We start from the raw sequence: 20,311 nt of genomic DNA, 5'->3' as shown, positions 1-20,311 counted from the left end.
CTTCATTTTCATGCAACTCTCCTCTTTATCATCAAGAGGGAGTCCCTTTACTTAGGGAACTGGGGCTTGTGAATGTGAGGTTCACTCCCATGGCAAGACTACAGCTATGACACTAGTTTACCAAGTGACCAGAACTGTAAGACATTCTTCTGCAGTTTGCCAGGCTCCTTTTTTGTACTTAGTTGTTTCTATATCAGTACACTCTGCCCTAAAACGATAAATGGTTTCTACTAGCTTCAAATCATTCCCTTCTTCCAAAGCAATACCAGATTTCTGAACAATATGGCATGTTTATTCTTACATTCAACATATTAATCACTCAATGTGTTCTGTGTGATAAGATACTAAGGACAACAAACTATTATAATTTCAGTTCCAGAGTTCTCCAGGAGCTCAGGGAAAAGGTAATGTTTTAAACATGATACAATTCTATATGTAAAATGCAGTGATGGCAGTAAATTTGAACACAGAGAAGGAACACCAACCTAGCCTCACCCAAAAACTCCAGAGGAGATGATGCAAATACTGAATCTTAGAGGACGTGTGAATTTGGCAAAGAACTGGGGGAGAGCAGAGGAAGGGACAGGAAAGGTATTCTAGGTAAAAGGTGCAATGTGAAATGTCACTGAAGTAAGAGAGAACATGGCTAATTCAGGGAACTGTAAGCCATTTCATATAGGCAGGACACAGTAAATATATGGTGGCTGGGGACGGTGGGAGATGCTGCTCAAGTTGATGTTAGAATGGAAAGGAGGAACCTGTTTTTGAAGGGTCTTTCTAAGAAGTGTGAACTTTATCCTAAAACCCCAGTGGAATCATCGAAGGATATTAAACAAGTGAATGATATGATCAAATTTGAAATTTGAAAAGAGCACTCTAATAGAATGTGAAGAATTAGAGGCAGAGAGAACCTTTAAAAGGCGGTTCCAGTAATTCAAGCAAGAAATTATGGGGGTTTAGACCAGGGTAGTAGCAGGAGGGATGGCGATATTAAGGAGATAGAAAAGTAGGTCTTCGTGACTTAATTAGACGTGGGTCCTGAATTCAGAGGAATCAAAAATGACTCCCAAGGTTCTGGCTTTAGCAACTTGGTAGGTGGTGGCACTGTTCTCTGAGATAGGAAACAGAAAATCAGTAGCTGGGGAGGTAAAGGAAAGGATGATGCATTCAGTTTTGAACATGTTGATGTAGGTTGAGAGCTTAAAGCTAAATGATTTAAGCGTCTTCAGTATGGAGCTGAAGGCTTGGGAGTAATTAGGATTACTCAAAGACATAATGGAAATTGAGAAGGGAAGGTTGAGGAGGACACCCATTTTTAAGGAGTAGGTAGATGAAGACAAGCCAAGAAAGGAGACTAAAAATAATCAAAAGAAATATGGCAGTGGTCAAGAAAGCCAAGAGAATAGATTTATGGAAGTATGGCATGATCAGCCATGTCACATGCTGCAAAGAGATCATCTGTAATCAGGACTGAAAAGTATTCATTAAATTTGAAACTGCGGAAGTTACTAATGATTTGGTAAACACAATTTAAGTAGAGTGATGGGGTAAAATGCAAATGGAACCATAAATAGGAAGGGAGGAAGTTGAGAGAGCATCTGTGCATCACTCTCTCAAGGAGCATTTTGAGGAAATGAATATTTATTTTACATGTCATTTCCTAAATAACATAAATATTTATTTACATTTGATTTTAAAATGTCGTTATTGAACAGAAGAAACTATACATAGCCAAACATTTTCTTATTGAACAAGGGAAATCCTAATGAATATGGATTTTTAAAATAATCCTAGATAACACTAAATTGCCAGGATTTTCTGGTAGATGTTTCTATTGCTCTTCCACAACTGTCAGCAGTCAGTTCTTAGCAGCTATCAATCAATCTGCTTCTAGGAACCCTGATGTACTATTTCTAATCTGCTCTTCATTTAGCCTGGAGCAAAACTCAATGTTGCCAGAAGTAAATAAAGTGTTTTTAGAATAACCTTTTAATATTGATGCTTAAAAATACACTAATATGCTCTAATCATGAGGATAAGTCGATTTTTATTTATTGAGTAAAATGGCATAATGTGACTAATTTCTACCTCTCTCAATTTATTTTTTTCCAACCTATGCCCATACACATTCCACTCTTCAGGACCTTCAACTCATTCACTCATTCCTAATTCATCCATGTATTCATTTATTCAATAACTATTTTTCAACACTGTGCTAGGAATGGTGATAGGAAAATGAAGGAGACGCAATTCCAGCCCTCAGTAAACCACTGTCTTTTAGAGGAGCTCTCATGAACAGATATTTACTGCCCAGTGAAAAGGGGTATAAAAAACTATAATAGGGTGAATTATGCCAAATACATGCAGTTTATTAAAAGCACCATGCTCTTTCTCACCCATCATTTACACATGCTTTTCTTCTGCCTGGAATTATACTCAACCCCTTTTTCTTCTGGCAAACTATTATTCATTTTTTTCATGTTTTAAATACATCTTTTTCCTTCCCTGACATACTCTTCTACAGCTAGTAAGTAACATGTGCAAGTTTCTAACCCAGATTGGCTGTTTCCTTGCATAAAGACAAATGAAGATTAGCTTTTTGTCACTATATTAAAATCTAGGTTATATTATTCAAGTACGGTCAGACCAACAGATCAGGAGGTGATTGCCATTGCAAAGACAGTTTGTTACTCAGTTCCCAGGAGGAGGGGAAATGGCACACTGCACAGGCACGTGGAGAAGCACCAGGAGGTTAGGAGGCAGAGAGGATGAGGGAAAATGTGAGCAAGAGCCTTTATTGTGGGATGCGTGAGACAAGAGTAAGAAGGCTTAGGATTGGCTAGTTTGAATAATTTCAGTGGGCTCTGGGACATAAGGGCCATTCCTAGTTGCCTAGCACTTGGCCCTTGAGTAATTAGGACATGGAAATAGTGGCCCAAGTGTGAGAGCCTCAATAAAAGAAGTAGTTGGTTTGCAGATGAAAGACACACTTGCAAGCCAGTCGTTCACTATCTCTAGGAATTGGCTAGCCTAGGGGAGAGGCAGTCTCTCCAGGGTCAGCAAGGCCCCATGATGTCAAAGCATCAGAATAAAAAGACATGCTTAATACAGTCAGTGTATGGAAATTCCTCTAAAAATAATAACAGTAGCTACAATTTTTCCAAACCCTGAATTAGACATTTCTTTTCTTTTCTTTGCCCCTTTCTTCCTTCCTTTACTCCTCCCTTCCTTCTTTTTTCTCTCTCTTCCTCTCTCTCTCTTTCTTGTTCTCTTGCTCCCCCTTCTCTCCTTCCTTCCCTCTCTTCTCTCTCTCTTCTTCCTCTATATCCTTTCTTCTTCCTTTTCCCTCCTTTCCTTTTCTTCATTTCAACAAATATTAATCAAATGCCTACTAAAATCCAAGCATTATTCTAACTGCTTATTTTCTCTTGAGGAGTAGAAAATACTGGTCTTACTTAGTAGATGAAGTAATTGGGAATAAAAAGGTTCAGTAACTTCCTGAGATCACACAAATCACAGGCAGCATAACCGGTATTCAAAATTAGTCATGTTTTATTCTTAAGTCTCTATGTTTAAACATTATGCTAAACACAGAACACATACTATCACAACCCTAAAAGTTTGACGTGTTTGAATCTAAGTATCACCCACCCACCAATTTGAGAACTGAACTGGTTTGTCAGCTGGACTCAGAAAATATTAAGTACTTGGGAAACTGCAGTGACCCTTCATTCATCCATCCCACAAACATTAATTGAGTACCTGGTTTCTAGACTAAGTTTCATCATTTATTAACTATGTGACATTGAGAAGGTCACTTAATCTCTCTAAGCCTTGGTTTCCTCATATATAAAATACAGATAGTGATAGTAACCTTACTAATACAACAAGCTTCTTTGGTAAATCAAAGTAGTTGTACAAAAATACTTTGTAATTTACTTATATAATAAGTGTGTATAATTTCTAGGTCTGGACCGCACATTCCATGGCTGACAAAAATGTAAGATCAGCATTTCAAAGTTCAGTGACTTCTGAGTAATGAACTATACCTTTGTGTCAAGCAACTAAAAATTTGCTGGTGATGCACATTCAGTTGGACATTCTTGTCCTAAATGGTATCTTAATGGTATAATGCACTCCTGGTTATTAATTCTTTGTCCAAATATATAAGTTCTAATTATAGGAGGGAAATTCAAATCTTAATTTTCATTATATTGAAATTTCAAATCTTTTCTTATTTGCAGGTAGGGCTATATGTGGGAAACATGGATTATATTTGACTTTGAGCCTTCTGGAAACATTGCTTAACCATCAAGATTTGGGTTACCAGGAAAAAATAAAGTAAGTTGATTTTTTATTCACACGGTCCTTTATTAGAATACCAAACACATAGATCTGTCTTTAGGCTAGAAGTTTTATGTATGAAGCAATCAATTTTATCACCTAAAGAAAGAGTTAAGGAATGTTTGCTTATATTAAGAAACAGAGGATCTTCTTGGTCATAGCAAAAACAAAAGCAGTAAACTTCCACTTCCAGTTACTGGTAAATGGTAAATCAGATTTACCATTTCACCCCTAAACAACCAAAAAAATAGGACAAAATATATGAAGCAATATTTTTCAGACTTTGGACATCAGGCAGCATAGAACAGTGATTCCTGAGAGAAGGAAATGAGGTAAGCTCAGTTTACTGAACAAGAAGAGGGATTCCAAACTGAGCCCAGCATTCTCCTTGAGCTAAAGGGACAGAGTATGAAGTTCAGGAAGGCCAAGGAAGGCTAGAATGCCCAGTACAAAGTAGCAGCGAGGAGAGATCCCCTAGGCGTACTTTCTGGAGATTCCAAAGAGTTGCCTCATGTCTTCATGTGAAGACTTGGCTAATGTATGCATTTGAGGAAACTACCCAAGGCCAGAGAAAGGAAACACCAAAGAAAAAGGTGGGGAAATTTTTAGATCTCACACAGAGTTGGGAATAGTTCATATTTCCACCCATCAGAGAGAGAAAACACATATGGCATTGATTAGAGTCCCCAGAAGGGTATTGTGCTGTAGTGGAGCCTAATACATGAGAAAACTGAGTCTCAGGAGAGAAGACAAATAGGGGAAAGAAAAGAATGTTGAAAAAACAATGGCTGTAAGTTTTCCGGATTTGAGAAAACTATAAAGACATGGACCTAAGAAGTTTAATGAACTTCAAATATTAGAAATTTGAAGTAAGCCATACCAAGGCTCATCATAATCAGATTGCTTAAACTAGCAATAAATAAAAAACCTTAAATGCACAAGAGAAATGACAAATTACATATAGAGCAGCAAAGATAAGAATTACAACAGATTTATCATTAGAAAAGATGTAAGCAATAAGACAGTGGAAAAACAACCTTAAAGTATTGAAGGAAGAAACTATCAATCTGGAATGCTACATCCAGCAAAACTATCTATCAAAAACTAAGGGAATTAAGACTTTTTTCATACCTATAAAGTTGAGAAAATTCATAACTGTCAGAGCAGCACTACAAGAAATATTAAAAGAAGCCCTCAGGCAGAAGGAAAATAATCATTTTTAATCTACACAAAGAAATGAAAAGTACAGGAAATAATAAATGTCAATGAATAAAAATACATTTTCCTTATTAAAAAAACCTCTAAATATAATTGACTGTTTAAGGCAAAAATAATAACAATGTACTGTGGAGTTTATAACATAATAAAGTACAACATTTGACAATAGCATACAAGACTGGGAGGTGGAAATAAACTTTTACTGTAAAAAGCTCCTTATACTATTAGCTAAGTAGTATAATTTTGTTTGAAGGAAGAATGTATTGAGTTAAAATACTAATAGAGAAGATTAAATGGAATAATCACATGTAAATACTAAGAATAAATCAAAAAAAAAGAGAGAGAAAAGAAAACTAACAGGACAAATAGAAAATAAATACAAATAAAAATAATAGATTTAAATCCAACCATATCAATAATTTCAATAAGTATTAATGATTCAATGCGCCAATTAAAAGGAGACAATTTTCAGGGACTTCCCTGGTGGTACAGTGGTTAAGACTCTGTGCTCCCAATGCAGGGGCCCGGGTTCGATCCCTGGTCAGGGAACTAGATCCCATATGTATGCCACAACTAAGAGTGTACATGCCACAACTAAGGAGCCGGTGAGCTGCAACTAAGAAGCCCCCCTGCTGCAACTCAGGAACTCACCTGCTGCAACTAAGACCTGGTGCAACCAATAAATAAATTAAATTAAATTAAAAGGCAGCAATTTTCAGATTTCATTTAAAAATCAAGACACAACTAAATGCTATCTGAAATGAACCCCTTTAGAATATAAAGACAGACACACTGAAAGTAAAGGATGGAAAGTGATATACCTTATTAACTCTAATGAAAAGAAAGCTGGGATGGTTACACTAAAGTCAGACAAAGTAGCTTCTAAATCAAGAGGTATTACCAGAAATTCAATTCATCAAGAGGACATACAAACCTAAATGATCATGCCCTTAATAATATAGCTTCAATTTACATGAAGTAAAAACATAAAACTGGAAGAAGAATAGATCACAATTTATAGTTGGAGAACTGAACATCTTTCTGTCAGTAATTGATAAAACAAGTAGATATAAAATCAGTAAGAATATAGAAGACTTGGACCATATATCAACTAACTTGATGTAAGTGGCACTTACTCCACACAACAGCAAAAATATGGATTCCTTTTAAGTGTTCATGAAATATTTAAGAGAAAAACCCTATCTACCCTGATCCATAAAACAAGTCTCAGTAAATTTAGAAGGATTAAATCATATACAATATGTGTTCTGACCCCCAAAAATTAAATTAGAAATCAAAAAACAAAATCAAAATAAAATCCTGGAATTCTCCAAACATTATGAAACTAAACAATACACTTATAAATAACCACTGATCAAAGAAGAAATCACAAGGGAAATTAGACAATATTTTGAACTGAATTAAAATGAAAACACAACACACCAGTAATCTTTGTCTTTTTTTCTTTTCTATTTTTTTTTTCCCAAGCCCACTAGATAATACTTTAAAGGGAAGGGCTAGAAAGTGGTATACTTAACAAGAGCCTCAGGTCATTCTTTTTTTTTTTTTTAATTTTGAATTTTATTTTATTTATTTTTTTATACAGCAGATCCTTATTAGTCAACAATTTTATACAATCAGTGTATATAAGTCAATCCCAATCGCCAAATTCATCACAACCCCCACCCCCACCCCCCAGCCGCTTTCCCCCTCGGTGTCCATACGTTTGTTCTCTACATCTGTGTCTCAATTTCTCCCCTGCAAACCGGTTCCTCTGTACCATTTTTCTAGATTCCACATATATGTGTTACTATATGATATTTGTTTTTCTCTTTCTGACTTACTTCACTCTGTATGACACTCTCTACATCCATCCAGGTCTCAACAATGACCCAATTTCGTTCTTTATATGGCTGAGTAATATTCCATTGTATATATGTACCACATCTTCTTTACCAATTCATCTCTTGATGGGCATTTAGGTTGCTTCCATGACATGGGTATTGTAAATAGTGCTGCAATGGACATTGGGGTGCATGTGTCTTTTTGACTTATGGTTTTCTCTGGGTATATGCCCAGTAGTGGGATTGATGGATCGTATGGTAATTCTATTTTTTAGTTTTTTAAGGAACCTCCATACTGTTCTCCATAGTGGCTGTATCAAGTTACATTCCTACCAACAGTGCAAGATGGTTCCCTTTTCTCCACACCCTCTCCAGCATTTGTTGTTTGTAGATTTTCTGATGATGCCCATTCTAACTGGTGTGAGGTGATACCTCATTGTAGTTTTGATTTGCATTTCTCTAATAATTAGTGATGTTGAGCAGCTTTTCATGTGCTTCTTGGCCATCTGTATGTCTTCTTTGGAGAAATGTCTATTTAGGTCTTCTGCCCATTTTGGATTGGGTTGTTTGTTTCTTTAATATTGAGCTGCATGAGCTGTTTATATATTTGGAGATTAATCCTTTGTCCATTGATTCAATTGCAAATATTTTTTCCCATTCTGAGGGTTGGTTTTTCATCTTGTTTATGGTTTCCTTTGCTGTGCAAAGCTTTTAAGTTTCATTAGGTCCCATTGTTTATTTTTGTTTTTATTTCCATTACTCTAGGAGGTGGGTCAAAACGGATCTTGCTGTGACTTATGTCATAGAGTGTTCTTCCTATGTTTTCCTCTAAGAGTTTTACAGTGTCCGTCTTACATTTAGGTCTCTAATCCATTTTGAGTTTATTTTTGTGTATGGTGTTAGGGAGTGTTCTAATTTCATTCTTTTACATGTAACTATCCAGTTTTCCCAGCACCACTTATTGAAGAGACTGTCTTTTCTCCATTGTATATCCTTGCCTTCTTTTTCATAGATTAGTTGACCATAGGTATGTGGGTTTGTCTCTGGGCTTTCTATCCTGTTCCATTGATCTATGTGTCTGTTTTTGTGCCAGTACCATATTGTCTTGATTACTGTAGCTTTGTAGTATAGCCTGAAGTCAGGGAGTCTGATTCCTCCACCTCCATATTTTTTCCCTCAAGACTGCTTTGGCTATTCGGGGTCTTTTGTGTCTCCATACAAATTTTAAGATTTTTTTGTTCTAGTTGCATAAAAAATGCCATTGGTAATTTGATAGGGATTGCATTGAATCTGTAGATTGCTTTGGGTAGTATAGTCATTTTCACAATGTTGATTCTTCCAGTCCAAGAACATGGTATATCTCTCCATCTGTTGGTATCATCTTTAATTTCTTTCATCAGTGTCTTATAGTTTTCTGCATACAGGTCTTTTGTCTCCCTAGGTAGGTTTATTCCTAGGTATTTTATTCTTTTTGTTGCAGTGGTAAATAGGAGTGTTTCCTTAATTTCTCTTTCACATTTTTCATCATTAATGTATAGGAATGCAAGAGATTTTTGTGCATTAATTTTGTATCCTGCAACTTTACCAAATTCATTGATTAGCTCTAGTAGTTTTCTAGTGGCATCTTTAGGATTCTCTATGTAAAGTATCATGTCATCTGCAAACAGTGACAGTTTTGCTTCTTTCCTATTTGTATTATTTTATTTATTTTTCTTCTCTGATTGCCATGGCTAGGACTTCCAAAACTATGTTGAATAATAGTGGTGAGAGTGGACATCCTTGTCTTGTTCCTGATCTTAGAGGAAATGCTTTCAGTTTTTCACCATTGAGAATGATGTTTGCTGTGGGTTTGTCATATATGGCCTTTAGTATGTTGAGGTAGTTTCCCTCTATGCCCACTTTCTGGAGAGTTTTTATCATAAATGGGTGTTGAATTTTGTCAAAAGCTTTTTCTGCATCTATTGAGATGATCATATGGTTTTTATTCTTCAATTTGTTAATATGGTGTATCACATTCATTGATTTGTGTATATTGAAGAATCCTTGCATCCCTGGGATAAATCCCACTTGATCATGGTGTATGATCCTTTTAATGTGTTGTTGGATTCTGTTTGCTAGTATTTTGTTGAGGATTTTTGCATCTATATTCATCAGTGCTATTGGTCTGTAATTTTCTTTTTTTGTAGTATCTTTGTCTGGTTTTGGTATCAGGGTGATGGTAGACTCATAGAATGAGTTGGGAGTGTTCCTCCCTCTGCAATTTTTGGAAGAGTTTGAGAAGTATGGGTGTTAGCTCTTCTCTAAATGTTTGGTAGAATTCACCTGTGAAGCCATCTGGTCCTGGACTTTTGTTTGTTGGAAGATTTTTAATCACAGTTTCGATTTCGTTACTTGTGATTGGTCTGTTCATATTTACTATTTCTTCCTGGTTCAGTCTTAGAAAGGTTATACCTTTCTAAGAATTTGTCCATTTCTCCACGTTGTCCATTTTATTGGCACAGAGTTGCTTGTAGTAGTCTCGTAGGATGCTTTGTATTTCTGCAGCGTCTGTTGTAACTTCTCCTTTTTCATTTCTAATTTTATTGATTTGAGTCCTCTCCCTTTTTTCTTGATGAGTCTGCTAAGGTTATCAATTTTGTTTATCTTCTCAAAGAACCAGCTTTTAGTTTTATTGATCTTTGCTATTGTTTTCTTTGTTTCTATTTCATTTATTTCTGCTCTGATCTTTATGATTTCTTTCCTTCTGCTAACTTTGAGTTTTGTTTGTTTTTCTTTCTCTAGTTCTTTAGGTGTAAGGTTAGATTGTTTATTTGACGATTTTTCTTGTTTCTTGAGGTAGGCTTGTATAGCTATAAACTTCCCTCTGAGAACTGCTTTTGCTGCATCCCATAGGTTTTGGATCGTCGTGTTTTCATTGTCATTTGTCTCCAGGTATTTTTTGATTTCTTCTTTGATTTCTTCAGTGATCTCTTGGTTATTTAGTAACGTATTGTTTAGCCTCTATGTTTTTGTGTTTTTTACATTTTTTCCCTTGTAATTCATTTCTAATCTCATAGCGTTGTGGTCAGAAAAGATGCTTGATATGATTTCAATTTTCTTAAACTTACTGAGGCTTGATATGTGACCCAAGATGTGATCTATCCTGGAGAATGTTCCGTGCGCACTTGAGAAGAAAGTGTAATCTGCTGTTTTTGGATGGAATGTCCTATAATTATCAATAAAATCTATCTGGTCTATTGTGTCATTTAAAGCTTCTGTTTCCTTATTTATTTTCATTTTTGGATGATCTGTCCATTGGTGTAAGTGAGGTGTTAAAGTCCCACACTATTATTGTGTTACTGTCGATTTCCTCTTTTATAGTTGTTAGCAGTTGCCTTATGTATTGAGGTGCTCCTATGTTGGGTGCATATATATTTATAATTGTATATATTCTCTTGGATTGATCCCTTGATCATTATGTACTGTCCTTCCTTGTCTCTTGTAACATTCTTTATTTAAAGTCTATTTTATCTGATACGAGTATTGCTACCCCAGCTTTCTTTTGATTTCCATTTGCATGGAATATCTTTTCCATCCCCTCACTTTCAGTCTGGATGTGTCCCTAGATCTGAAGTGGTCTCTTGTAGACAGCATATATATGGGTGTTGTTTTTTTATCCATTCAGCAAGCCTGTGTCTTTTGGTTGGAGCATTTAATCCATTCACATTGAAGGTAATTATCGATATATGTTCCTATGACCATTTTCTTAATTGTTTTGGGTTTTTTTTTGTAGGTCCTTTTTTTCTCTTGTGTTTCCTACGTAGAAAAGTTCCTTTAGCATTTGTTGTAGAGCTGATTTGGTGGTGCTGAATTCTCTTAGCTTTTGCTTGTCTGTAAAGCTTTTGATTTCTCCATCAAATCTGAATGAGATCCTTGCCGGGTAGAGTAATCTTGGTTGTAGGTTCTTCCCTTTCATCACTTTAAGTATATCATGCCACTCCCTTCTGGCTTGTAGAGTTTCTGCTGAGAAATCAGCTGTTAGCCTTATGGGAGCTCCCTTGTATGTTATTTGTCATTTTTCCCTTGCTGCTTTCAATAATTTTTCTTTGTCTTTAAGTTTTGCCAATTTGATTACTATGTGTCTCGGCGTGTTTCTCCTTGGGTTTATCCTGTATGGGACTCACTGTGCTTCCTGGACTTGAGTGGCTATTTCCTTTCCCATGTTAGGGAAGTTTTCGACTATAATCTCTTCAAATATTTTCTCGGGTCCTTTCTCTATCTCTTCTCCTTCTGGGACCCCTATAATGCGAATGTTGTTGTGTTTAATGTTGTCCCAGAAGTCTCTTAGGCTATCTTCTCATTTCTTTCATTCTTTTTTCTTTATTCTGTTCTGCAGCAGTGAATTCCACCATTCTGTCTTCCAGGTCACTCATCCGTTCTTCTGCCTCAGTTATTCTGCTATTGATTCCTTCTAGTGTAGTTTTCATTTCAGTTATTGTATTGTTCATCTCTGTTTGTTTGTCCTTTAATTCTTCTAGGTCTTTGTTATACATTTCTTGCATCTTCTCGATCTTTGCCTCCATTCTTTTTCCGAGGTCCTGGATCATCTTCACTATCATTATTCTGAATTCTTTTTCTAGAAGGTTGCCTATCTCCACTTCATTTAGTTGTTTTTCTGGGGTTTTTTCTTGTTCCTTCCTCTGGTACATAGCCCTCTGCCTTTTCATCGTGTCTATCTTTCTGTGAATGTGGTTTTTGTTCCACAGGATGCAGGATTGTAGTTCTTCTTGCTTCTGCTGTCGGCCCTCTCCTTTTTTTCTTTTCTTGCATTTCATATTCAATCCATCAGTAATCCATTAGTAAGTCAACCTATCTTGAGAATATGTCAAGATTCTGGTCCTTTCTCACCACCTCTATTGTTACTTAACTACACCCCATCCAAGCTACCATTATCTTTCTCCCGGATTACTATAATGCCTTCTAACTGAATTCTGCTTCTCCCTTGTCCCTAGTTTATCTTCAATACAGCAGCTACAGTGATCTATTAAAACCTAAAACAATATCATTGCTCTGCTCATAACACTGCAGGAACACCTTATTTCACTCAAAGGGAATAAAAATCAAAGTCCTCATAAAGGGGTCTATGTGACCTGCCCTCCGTTACTTCTCTGGCTCCATCTACAACTTCCTTTTCTCATTCTGTTCCAGTCACACTGTGCTCCTTCCTCAAACATACCAGGCACAGATCCACCTTAACACCTATCTTCTGAATGATTACTCAACCTAGAATGCTTTTCCCCCAAATATCTTCCTGCTAACTCCTTCACCTTAAGTTTTTCCCCAGTTGTCACCTTGTCCATGAAGCCTACACTAAACACTCTATTTAAAGTTGTAATGGACTTCCCTCGTGGTGCAGTGGTTAGGAATCCACCTGCCAACGCAGGGGACATGGGTTCGAGCTCCGGTCCGGGAACATCCTACATGCCCCAGAGCAACTACATGCCCCAGTTGCACCACAACTACTGAGCCTGCACTCTAGATCCCGTGAGCCACAACTACTGAGCCCTTGTGCCACAACTACTGAAGCCCATGCACCTAGAGCCCATGCTCCACAACAAGAGAAGCCCCTGCAGTGAGAAGCCCACGCACCACAGCCAAGAGTAGCCACCCTCACCACAACTAGAGAAAGCCTGCATGCAGCAATGAAGACCCAACACAGCCAAAAATTAGTTAATTTAAAAAATTGTAGTCACCTGATCCTTTCTTCCCCTTAACCTGCTCTCCTTTTGCTTCCCTCAAAACACTTATAAACTTTTAATGTATAAACTTTTAATCAAATTGATGTATGTTGTTTATTGTTGTTATCTGTCAGTCTCTGATAAACTATAGACTATAGTGCCATAGGGTAGCAGAATCTTTGTTTTATTTATTGATGCATCCCATGTGTATAAAGCGCTACCTGGCACATAGTAGGTATTTGATAAATATTTGTGGAATTGAACTGAACTAGAGGAAGAATAAAGTCTCAAAATACTCTGAGGGATACAGATACATGAGTTTTCCCTAATCCTTAGCTTATGGTCAAATTGAAGAAGGCCTTCCCTAACCATCTCATCAAAATCATGTTCCTTGTGCTATACACTCTCTTAGCATTCAGTAATGTTCTTTCCTATCACTTATCACTATTTGTAATTATGTATTTATTTGTGTGATTTGTTAATTTAATGTCTAGATGGTGATCTCCATGCTGGCAAGGATCGTTACACATTATATTCCAACATCTTGTAGGCCAGTGCTTGGCACATGATAGGTACAGAGTAAATATTTGATTAATCCATTCATTCATTTAACAAATATTTATTGAGTGCCTACTGTATACCAATCACTATTGTAGTCATTGGGAATATAGATATGAATGAAACAAAGTCCCTTCCCTCATGAAGCTTATATTCTAATGGGGAAGAGAAATTATAAATAAAGTAGAATATGTGACATATCACATGGTGATAAAAGGTTATGGGGACATCAAGTGGTAAATAACTGATGAGAGAAGGTTGACCATAGCCAATGAATTTCCACTAGACCAGGTTTGGACATGGCTGTTTTCTTTCTCTAAAATATTGGAGATGGTTGGGTGAAGGTGAGGGAGGCAGTTAAGCAGGAAAAGCAAAAAAGTGGGATTAGAGCCGAGTAGAAAGTCAATAAGCCAAAATTGGGAGTCCCAAAAAGGCACCAGTATAAAAGGAGAAAATGCAAGTGTCAAAGCTCACATTATACTGAGTATACTTCATTAGAAGTTGGGGTCCAGAACCAAGATTCCAGGAATCAGGGATATGAGAATAAGAGTGAATGGGGAACAAATGAGGTTAGGCTACTTACAATTATATCAAAATTCTCAATTTCCCACTATTTTATGTGTCTATCAGAGAAGCACACCGATTTTTTTTATTCACCTGTCTTTGACCTTTGAATGTTCAAGGACATCAAAACTATGAGACCAATGAAGAATTGCATTTATAAGTGATAAACCTGTTTCATCCTTAGATAGTCATTGGTTAAAGCTTCTTCTGTTGAATTAAATCCATTCAGTTAAGGGCTTTGTATGCAAACCTATATTCTTAAGAGATTAAAGATGCAATTTAGACACACATTTTAGAAGCTGAATGCATGAATCATTATTTTAGTACATATTGTCCATTAATCTGCTGTTCTATTGGGAACCCATTTGGAATGTGGCTGCTTACTAATTAGCAGGATTCTAGTGCTGAGCTGCTTCCTGATTAAATGTCCTTTAGAATCAATAAAACATCAGGAGGGATTATGGTGATGTGGGATTAGCCCCATCTAACCAAATAAAATGAGCTGTGTTGTTTTCTTAAACTATCACGTTGCAAGAGCTGATGAGAGGAGCAATTTCGAGAACGCTGCGGCAAAGTTGTTTTGTGTGTGTGTGTGTGTGTGTTTTAACATTGAGATTTTGTTTTTTGCCATTTCCCTACCAAGCAGAGACATTAGTGAATGACTGCCAGGATAAGGCGATTTTGAGAAAGACTTGATTACGATTTCAAATCTCTACTCTGAATCACCCTTATGAGTGAGTGAGTTCAGGTTGTGTTGAATGGAATTTATTATCCCGGTTCTTGGCCAGGAACATGTAAGTCAGAATTAGTATTTAATGTTTCTCTGTGACTTTGCAGTAAATGGTAATTAATGAGGGCAGAGAGAGAGAACAGGAGGCAAACTAATACTCTAAACTGTATTGGCAAAATTAAATGCTTCAAACCCAGTTTAAAACATAGGCACATGAGCCAAATTGTGTCAGGGGAGGGGATAAATAATGAAGCTGCTATGGAGGCTTCATAAATAGAGTGGCACAATTGACATAGCCCCAAGTAGAACTTATCATACACATCTGGTCCATTGTTGGGAGTGCAATTAGGTTGAAAAGGACTGGTTTGATAATCCTAGGAACAACCAGAGGATTTTAGGAGATAAAGGAAACATGAGGTGTCTGATTCAGCAATTACTTTTTAATGGGAATAGGAAAATTGTTAGGCAGTGAGCTATTAGAGACATGGTATGAATCTGCCCATTGGTTGGGTCCTGGAAACCAGATCTGGCTTTTATGAGTTCATTAATTCCAATCTTCTCTTCCAGAGCCCATAATTCATACGGGGTAAGAATTCCAATAATAATATTGCTAATAAAGTTATTATTAATAATAGCCAACATTTATATAGTGTTTACTATATTCCATGCAATGTTCTAAGTGCTTTATAAATATTAACTCTTTTAATCCTTACACATACCTAATGAGATAGGTACTATTATTTTCAAATGAGGAAGCTGAGGAACAGAAAGGCTAAAACTAGTATGTAACTGATAAATGAATTCATCAGTAAGGCTAAGTCAAACGCAGGCTCTCTAGCTTCGGGGTCTTGGCTTTGAATACACTATACCAACTCTCCTACAAGTCCTATGCAACTTAAAGGCTTATAGGATAGTGGCTAGGCACAGGGGCTTTAGGCAAACTGCCTGCATTTCATAGCCAGCTCTACCCTTGGGCTTGGTGCTGAACACAGTTCTGGACTTGAGGAGCTCAGTATCTTATTGCCCTAGGACCCAGGAGAGGTGTAGGATATGAACACAAAGTGAGGACACTTTTAAGTTCCAGGGGCATGTATAATCCAAGGAAGCCCATGGCTTGCAGGTAGCATCTCCTCACCTGTTTAGTGCCTCCACTACCCCTTCAGCCCCCATCCATGCAGAAAGGCTTCATGAGCTCCTGAATCACATAGGCCTAGATGGAAATCCCAACAATGATGTGCACTGGCTTTGAGAACTTGGACAAGTCCCTAATTTCTCTGAACCTTAATTTTCTACCTGTCAAATGGAAAAAGAATCCTTTTGTCTGGATTTGAGAGTTTATTGACTATGTATCAAGGAAGGGCTATGCTTCTCACAGGTAACTGGAAGGTGAGAAGAATACAGTTTAGGCTACATGATTAAGAAGGTGAAAGCAAAGAAAGATGGTGCAGTTGGATGAGCTTTCCAGCAGCTGAGTAAAATAACAACCAAAATAACCTCCTGACTCAGAAGGATTGATGCATGTACACCTCACATGTCCAGGCATGGGGTTACATGCTCTACATGGCTTATCTCGTTTCATACTCCCAACAGCCCCATGAGTTAATGTATTTTTATACCCACTTCACAGGTGAATAAAATGAGGTTCAGAGTCCTTAAGTGAATTGTCCCAAAAGTTGGGATTCTTTAAATCTTTGTTCCTATTATGGGTTGAATTTTATCCCCCCTAAATTCATTTGTTGAATCCCTAGCCCCCAGCCCTTAGACCATGTATTTGAAGGTAAGGTCTTTAAAGAGGTGATTAAATTAAGATGGGGCCATTAGAGTGAGCCCACATCTGATCTGACTGGTGTCCTTATAAAAAGAGGAAGTTTGGACACACAGAGAGACACTAAGGATAGGCTCACCCAGAGAAAAGACCCTGGGAAGACACAGCAAAAAGGTGGCCATCTGTAGGCAAGGAGGAGCCTCAGAAGAAGCCAAATCTACAGACGTCTTGATTTTGGACTTCTAGCCTCCAGAACTGTGAGAAAATAAATTTCTGTTGTTTAAGCCACTCAGTCTGTGGTGTTCTGTTATAGAGCCCTAGCAAACTATACAGCTCCTGCAGGCTAACAGCCCCTTGCATAGTCTTTTTTCTATCTGCCTCCTTTTCCTAGCATATTTTGTGCCCCTCAGCTGGAATAGTAGATTACAGGATTCTCAAGGGAATGGCTCTAATGATTTAACTTTTCAAATCATGGGACTTAACTATGATTCTAGCAGTCTGAACAGAGCTGGCTCTTCAGTACTACTTAATACTCAGCTGAGCTTGGTAGGACTTGTAGGAGCTCACCAGATGAGGGACGGGGAAGAGTAACTCAGAGGTAGAGGGAGCAGTGTGTGCCAAGACAAAAAAGCAACAAGAACATAGGTTTGGAGAACCAAACTGTCCATTGTGGCCAGAGCATACATTTCACAAGGTGGAGAAAGGCAATGAGCTTGGGAAGGGAGTACTGGCACACCTTTGATTGAAGCCTGTATAAAACTCAGAGAGAAACATGTCACCTGTAAGTAACATCATCAAGATTACAAGGATGTTTCTATGAAATAGCCCCCATTTTGTGTTTTTGGCATCTGCATAACAGATGACATTTTAATTTTATTAAAATTCCAATGAACAAATGAAGAGGAAAAAAAAAAAAACCAACAAAAAAGAACAAAAAACACACACCAGAAGCAAAAACTAACAGGCACTCTGGTCTCCGAATCTAGAAGGAAGCTCCACTGACTATAAACAAATGGAATCTGGGAAAATCATTGAGTTGGTGCCCCAAGCTTTGTCCTGCCTACCTATAAAAAGTGCAGAAGACAGAAGATATTTCATCCCTTCACCACAGTCTTCCCCTTGATTTGGAGGCCCCAAGTCTTAACCAACCAGAAAATGACATAGATGCTACTTTCTGTATCCACCTGAGTACTGTTCCTTCATCTCCTTCCTTCATCCAAGGTTACACACCAGTACACTTACCCACACACTGCTTTTTTGTGCCTATGCAGAGACCACAACTTCTAGGAATGATAGAGCAGAAAGTTGGGGTGAAGAAGGCAGGAATAGCTAGACCCGGCTGTGGTATTTGCATATGGAAATATAAAGTCACGTGGGTTGAAGAAGAAAGAGGGGATCCCTGGTAGTTGTATATGTTGAGGAGTGTGTAAAAAATTAATATACAGAAACCTCAGTTAAATAGAGTTGGGATACCAGAAGGGAAAGCTCTCATGCCCTGCGACATTAGAGCCCAACAGTAAGGAAGGACTTTCCTGGCAAGGACTCAGCCAATGAGAAGCCATGGACACTTTGTTTATTATAGCCCTCCCAACTCCCTTTTCCTTTCTATAAAAGCATTCTCTTTCCCTTGCTGTCTGGGGGACTTGAGCATGGCTCACCATGATTGCAGACCACAAACTGCAATTCTCTATTGATCCTGAATAAACCCATCTTTGCTGGAGAAATATCTGGCAATCTGTTTGTTTCAGGTCAACAAGTGTACCCATTATGACATACTACACCAATTTAGTGTCTGATATCCAGCAGGTGTGGTGAGAAGATCCCACCTCTGAGGTGGTCCCAACAGAGGGGCACAAGACAAATGCCTGAGAAGCACCAAATATTGGTGGGAATCTTCACTCACCCCTTGACTGAGGGGCTGAATGAGCAGTGAGTAGGACCAAGGGAAACTTATGAAGCTCATCTATTGGGTTGTTACAGAATGTGAACAGTCCTCACTGACACTGAATAAAGAGAAAACCCTAATATATGAGGCCTAATTTTCAAAAATACTGCAGAACAGGGAGGTGTAATTATGATCCCACAGACTCCAAATAACAGCAAATTTTTGGAAATGATTTACTCTAGAAATTAGAAAACATTTAGAAAGCCACTGGTGTTCTCTATAGGATATAAGGAGCCATGTCTCTGTTGAAATGAACTGTAAAGTAATAAGCATAATGAGATTAAAAATGAAATGTAAAAAGCACTAAAGTGAACAGAAGAAATTAAAATGAACTTGGTGAAATGTGGATAGTTTCAAGGAAACTGAAACTTCTACAGCATAATGAAGAGGTAACCAGGATTGTGACTATGTTTGATGATGGATGTTAACTAGATTTATTGTGATCATTTTGCAATATATACATATATCGAATCATTATGCTGTACACTTGAAGCTAATATGTTATATGTCAATTATATCTCAATTTAAAAATTATAAGACAATCAAGGAAATCTGAATATTGTTAGATATTTAATGATATTAAGACATTTATGTTAAATGTTTAGGTCAACAAGCCTTTTCTTTGAAGGGTCACATAATAAATGTTAAAGGCTTTGTGGGTCTATAATCTGTTGCAACTATTCAACTATGTCATTGTGGCCTGAAAGCAGCCAAAAACAACACATAACAAATGGCCAGGGTGGTGTTTAAATAAAATATTATTTACAAAAGAAAAAGGGATAACTAGAAATCAATGAACAGCAAAATTAATGCTAGAGAAAATCTGGTGCATAATGTCAAACTTGAGAGGTTTCCACAAAATCTAGAGAAAAAGAACAGAAAAAAATGAAAACAGATAGTAGAGATAGAAGAATAAAAATAGAAATTGAACCTAAGAGGCCCTGAAATTGTGGAATAAGAAACTAGAAGAATTGGACAAGATATAAAACCAAAAGTCACAGCTGAAGAAATTTTGCAGAGATGGGAAAAAGAAAAACCCTCTGTGTACAGACTGAATGGATTCATTATGATCTAAACTAAATTAAGAAAAAAAGTATCCATGTCCCTCCTGACAAAACTTTTGTGCTACAGAGACAAAGAAAATTATTTAAGGATGCAGCCAAAACAAAATAAAACTAAACCAAAGCAAATAAATGAAAAAAATAATTATAAATGAATCCAAATCAGACTGACCTCAAACTTTAGCAATGTGGACAAGTGGAAAGGAGGAATCACTAATATGGAGGACCAACTATAAATTATACATGAATTTCTGACTGGGCAGAGGGTCAGCGCCCCTAACACACCCCAACCTCCAGTGCACTGATCAAGGGTCAACTGTAGTATGTTTCTTTCAATCTGGCATTTAAACACCATAATAAAGATGTTTAACTTACGGTAAAAAAAAAAAAAAAAAAAAAAAAAAAAAAAACAACTTCTGCAATAGTAGATATCAGAAGACACTGAAACCATGTTCATGGAATTCCAAAGGGGGGGAAAATGTAACTGAAACCAAGTTATATTACATTCATGTGTAAGGCCATAGAGTACAATGGTTAAGGGTGCAGGATTTGGAGTCAGACATTC

General features: G+C 37.2%; 1 protein-coding gene across 1 annotated transcript in view; it reads left to right on the top strand.

Moving 5' to 3' along the window:
• Nucleotides 1-20,311, top strand: part of C1H1orf87 (chromosome 1 C1orf87 homolog) — a 104,890-nt gene that overhangs the window by 49,260 nt on the left and 35,319 nt on the right. Inside the window, 1 exon segment of the mRNA XM_036857073.1 lies at nt 4,246-4,341. Coding sequence (XP_036712968.1) covers nt 4,246-4,341 — 96 coding nt within the window.

This window comes from Balaenoptera musculus, chromosome 1 (assembly GCF_009873245.2).
Source record: "Balaenoptera musculus isolate JJ_BM4_2016_0621 chromosome 1, mBalMus1.pri.v3, whole genome shotgun sequence".
In the NCBI taxonomy this organism is placed as follows: domain Eukaryota; kingdom Metazoa; phylum Chordata; class Mammalia; order Artiodactyla; family Balaenopteridae; genus Balaenoptera; species Balaenoptera musculus.
Note: the sequence above shows the minus strand (reverse complement) of the source record. Positions and strands in the feature narration are given on the sequence as shown.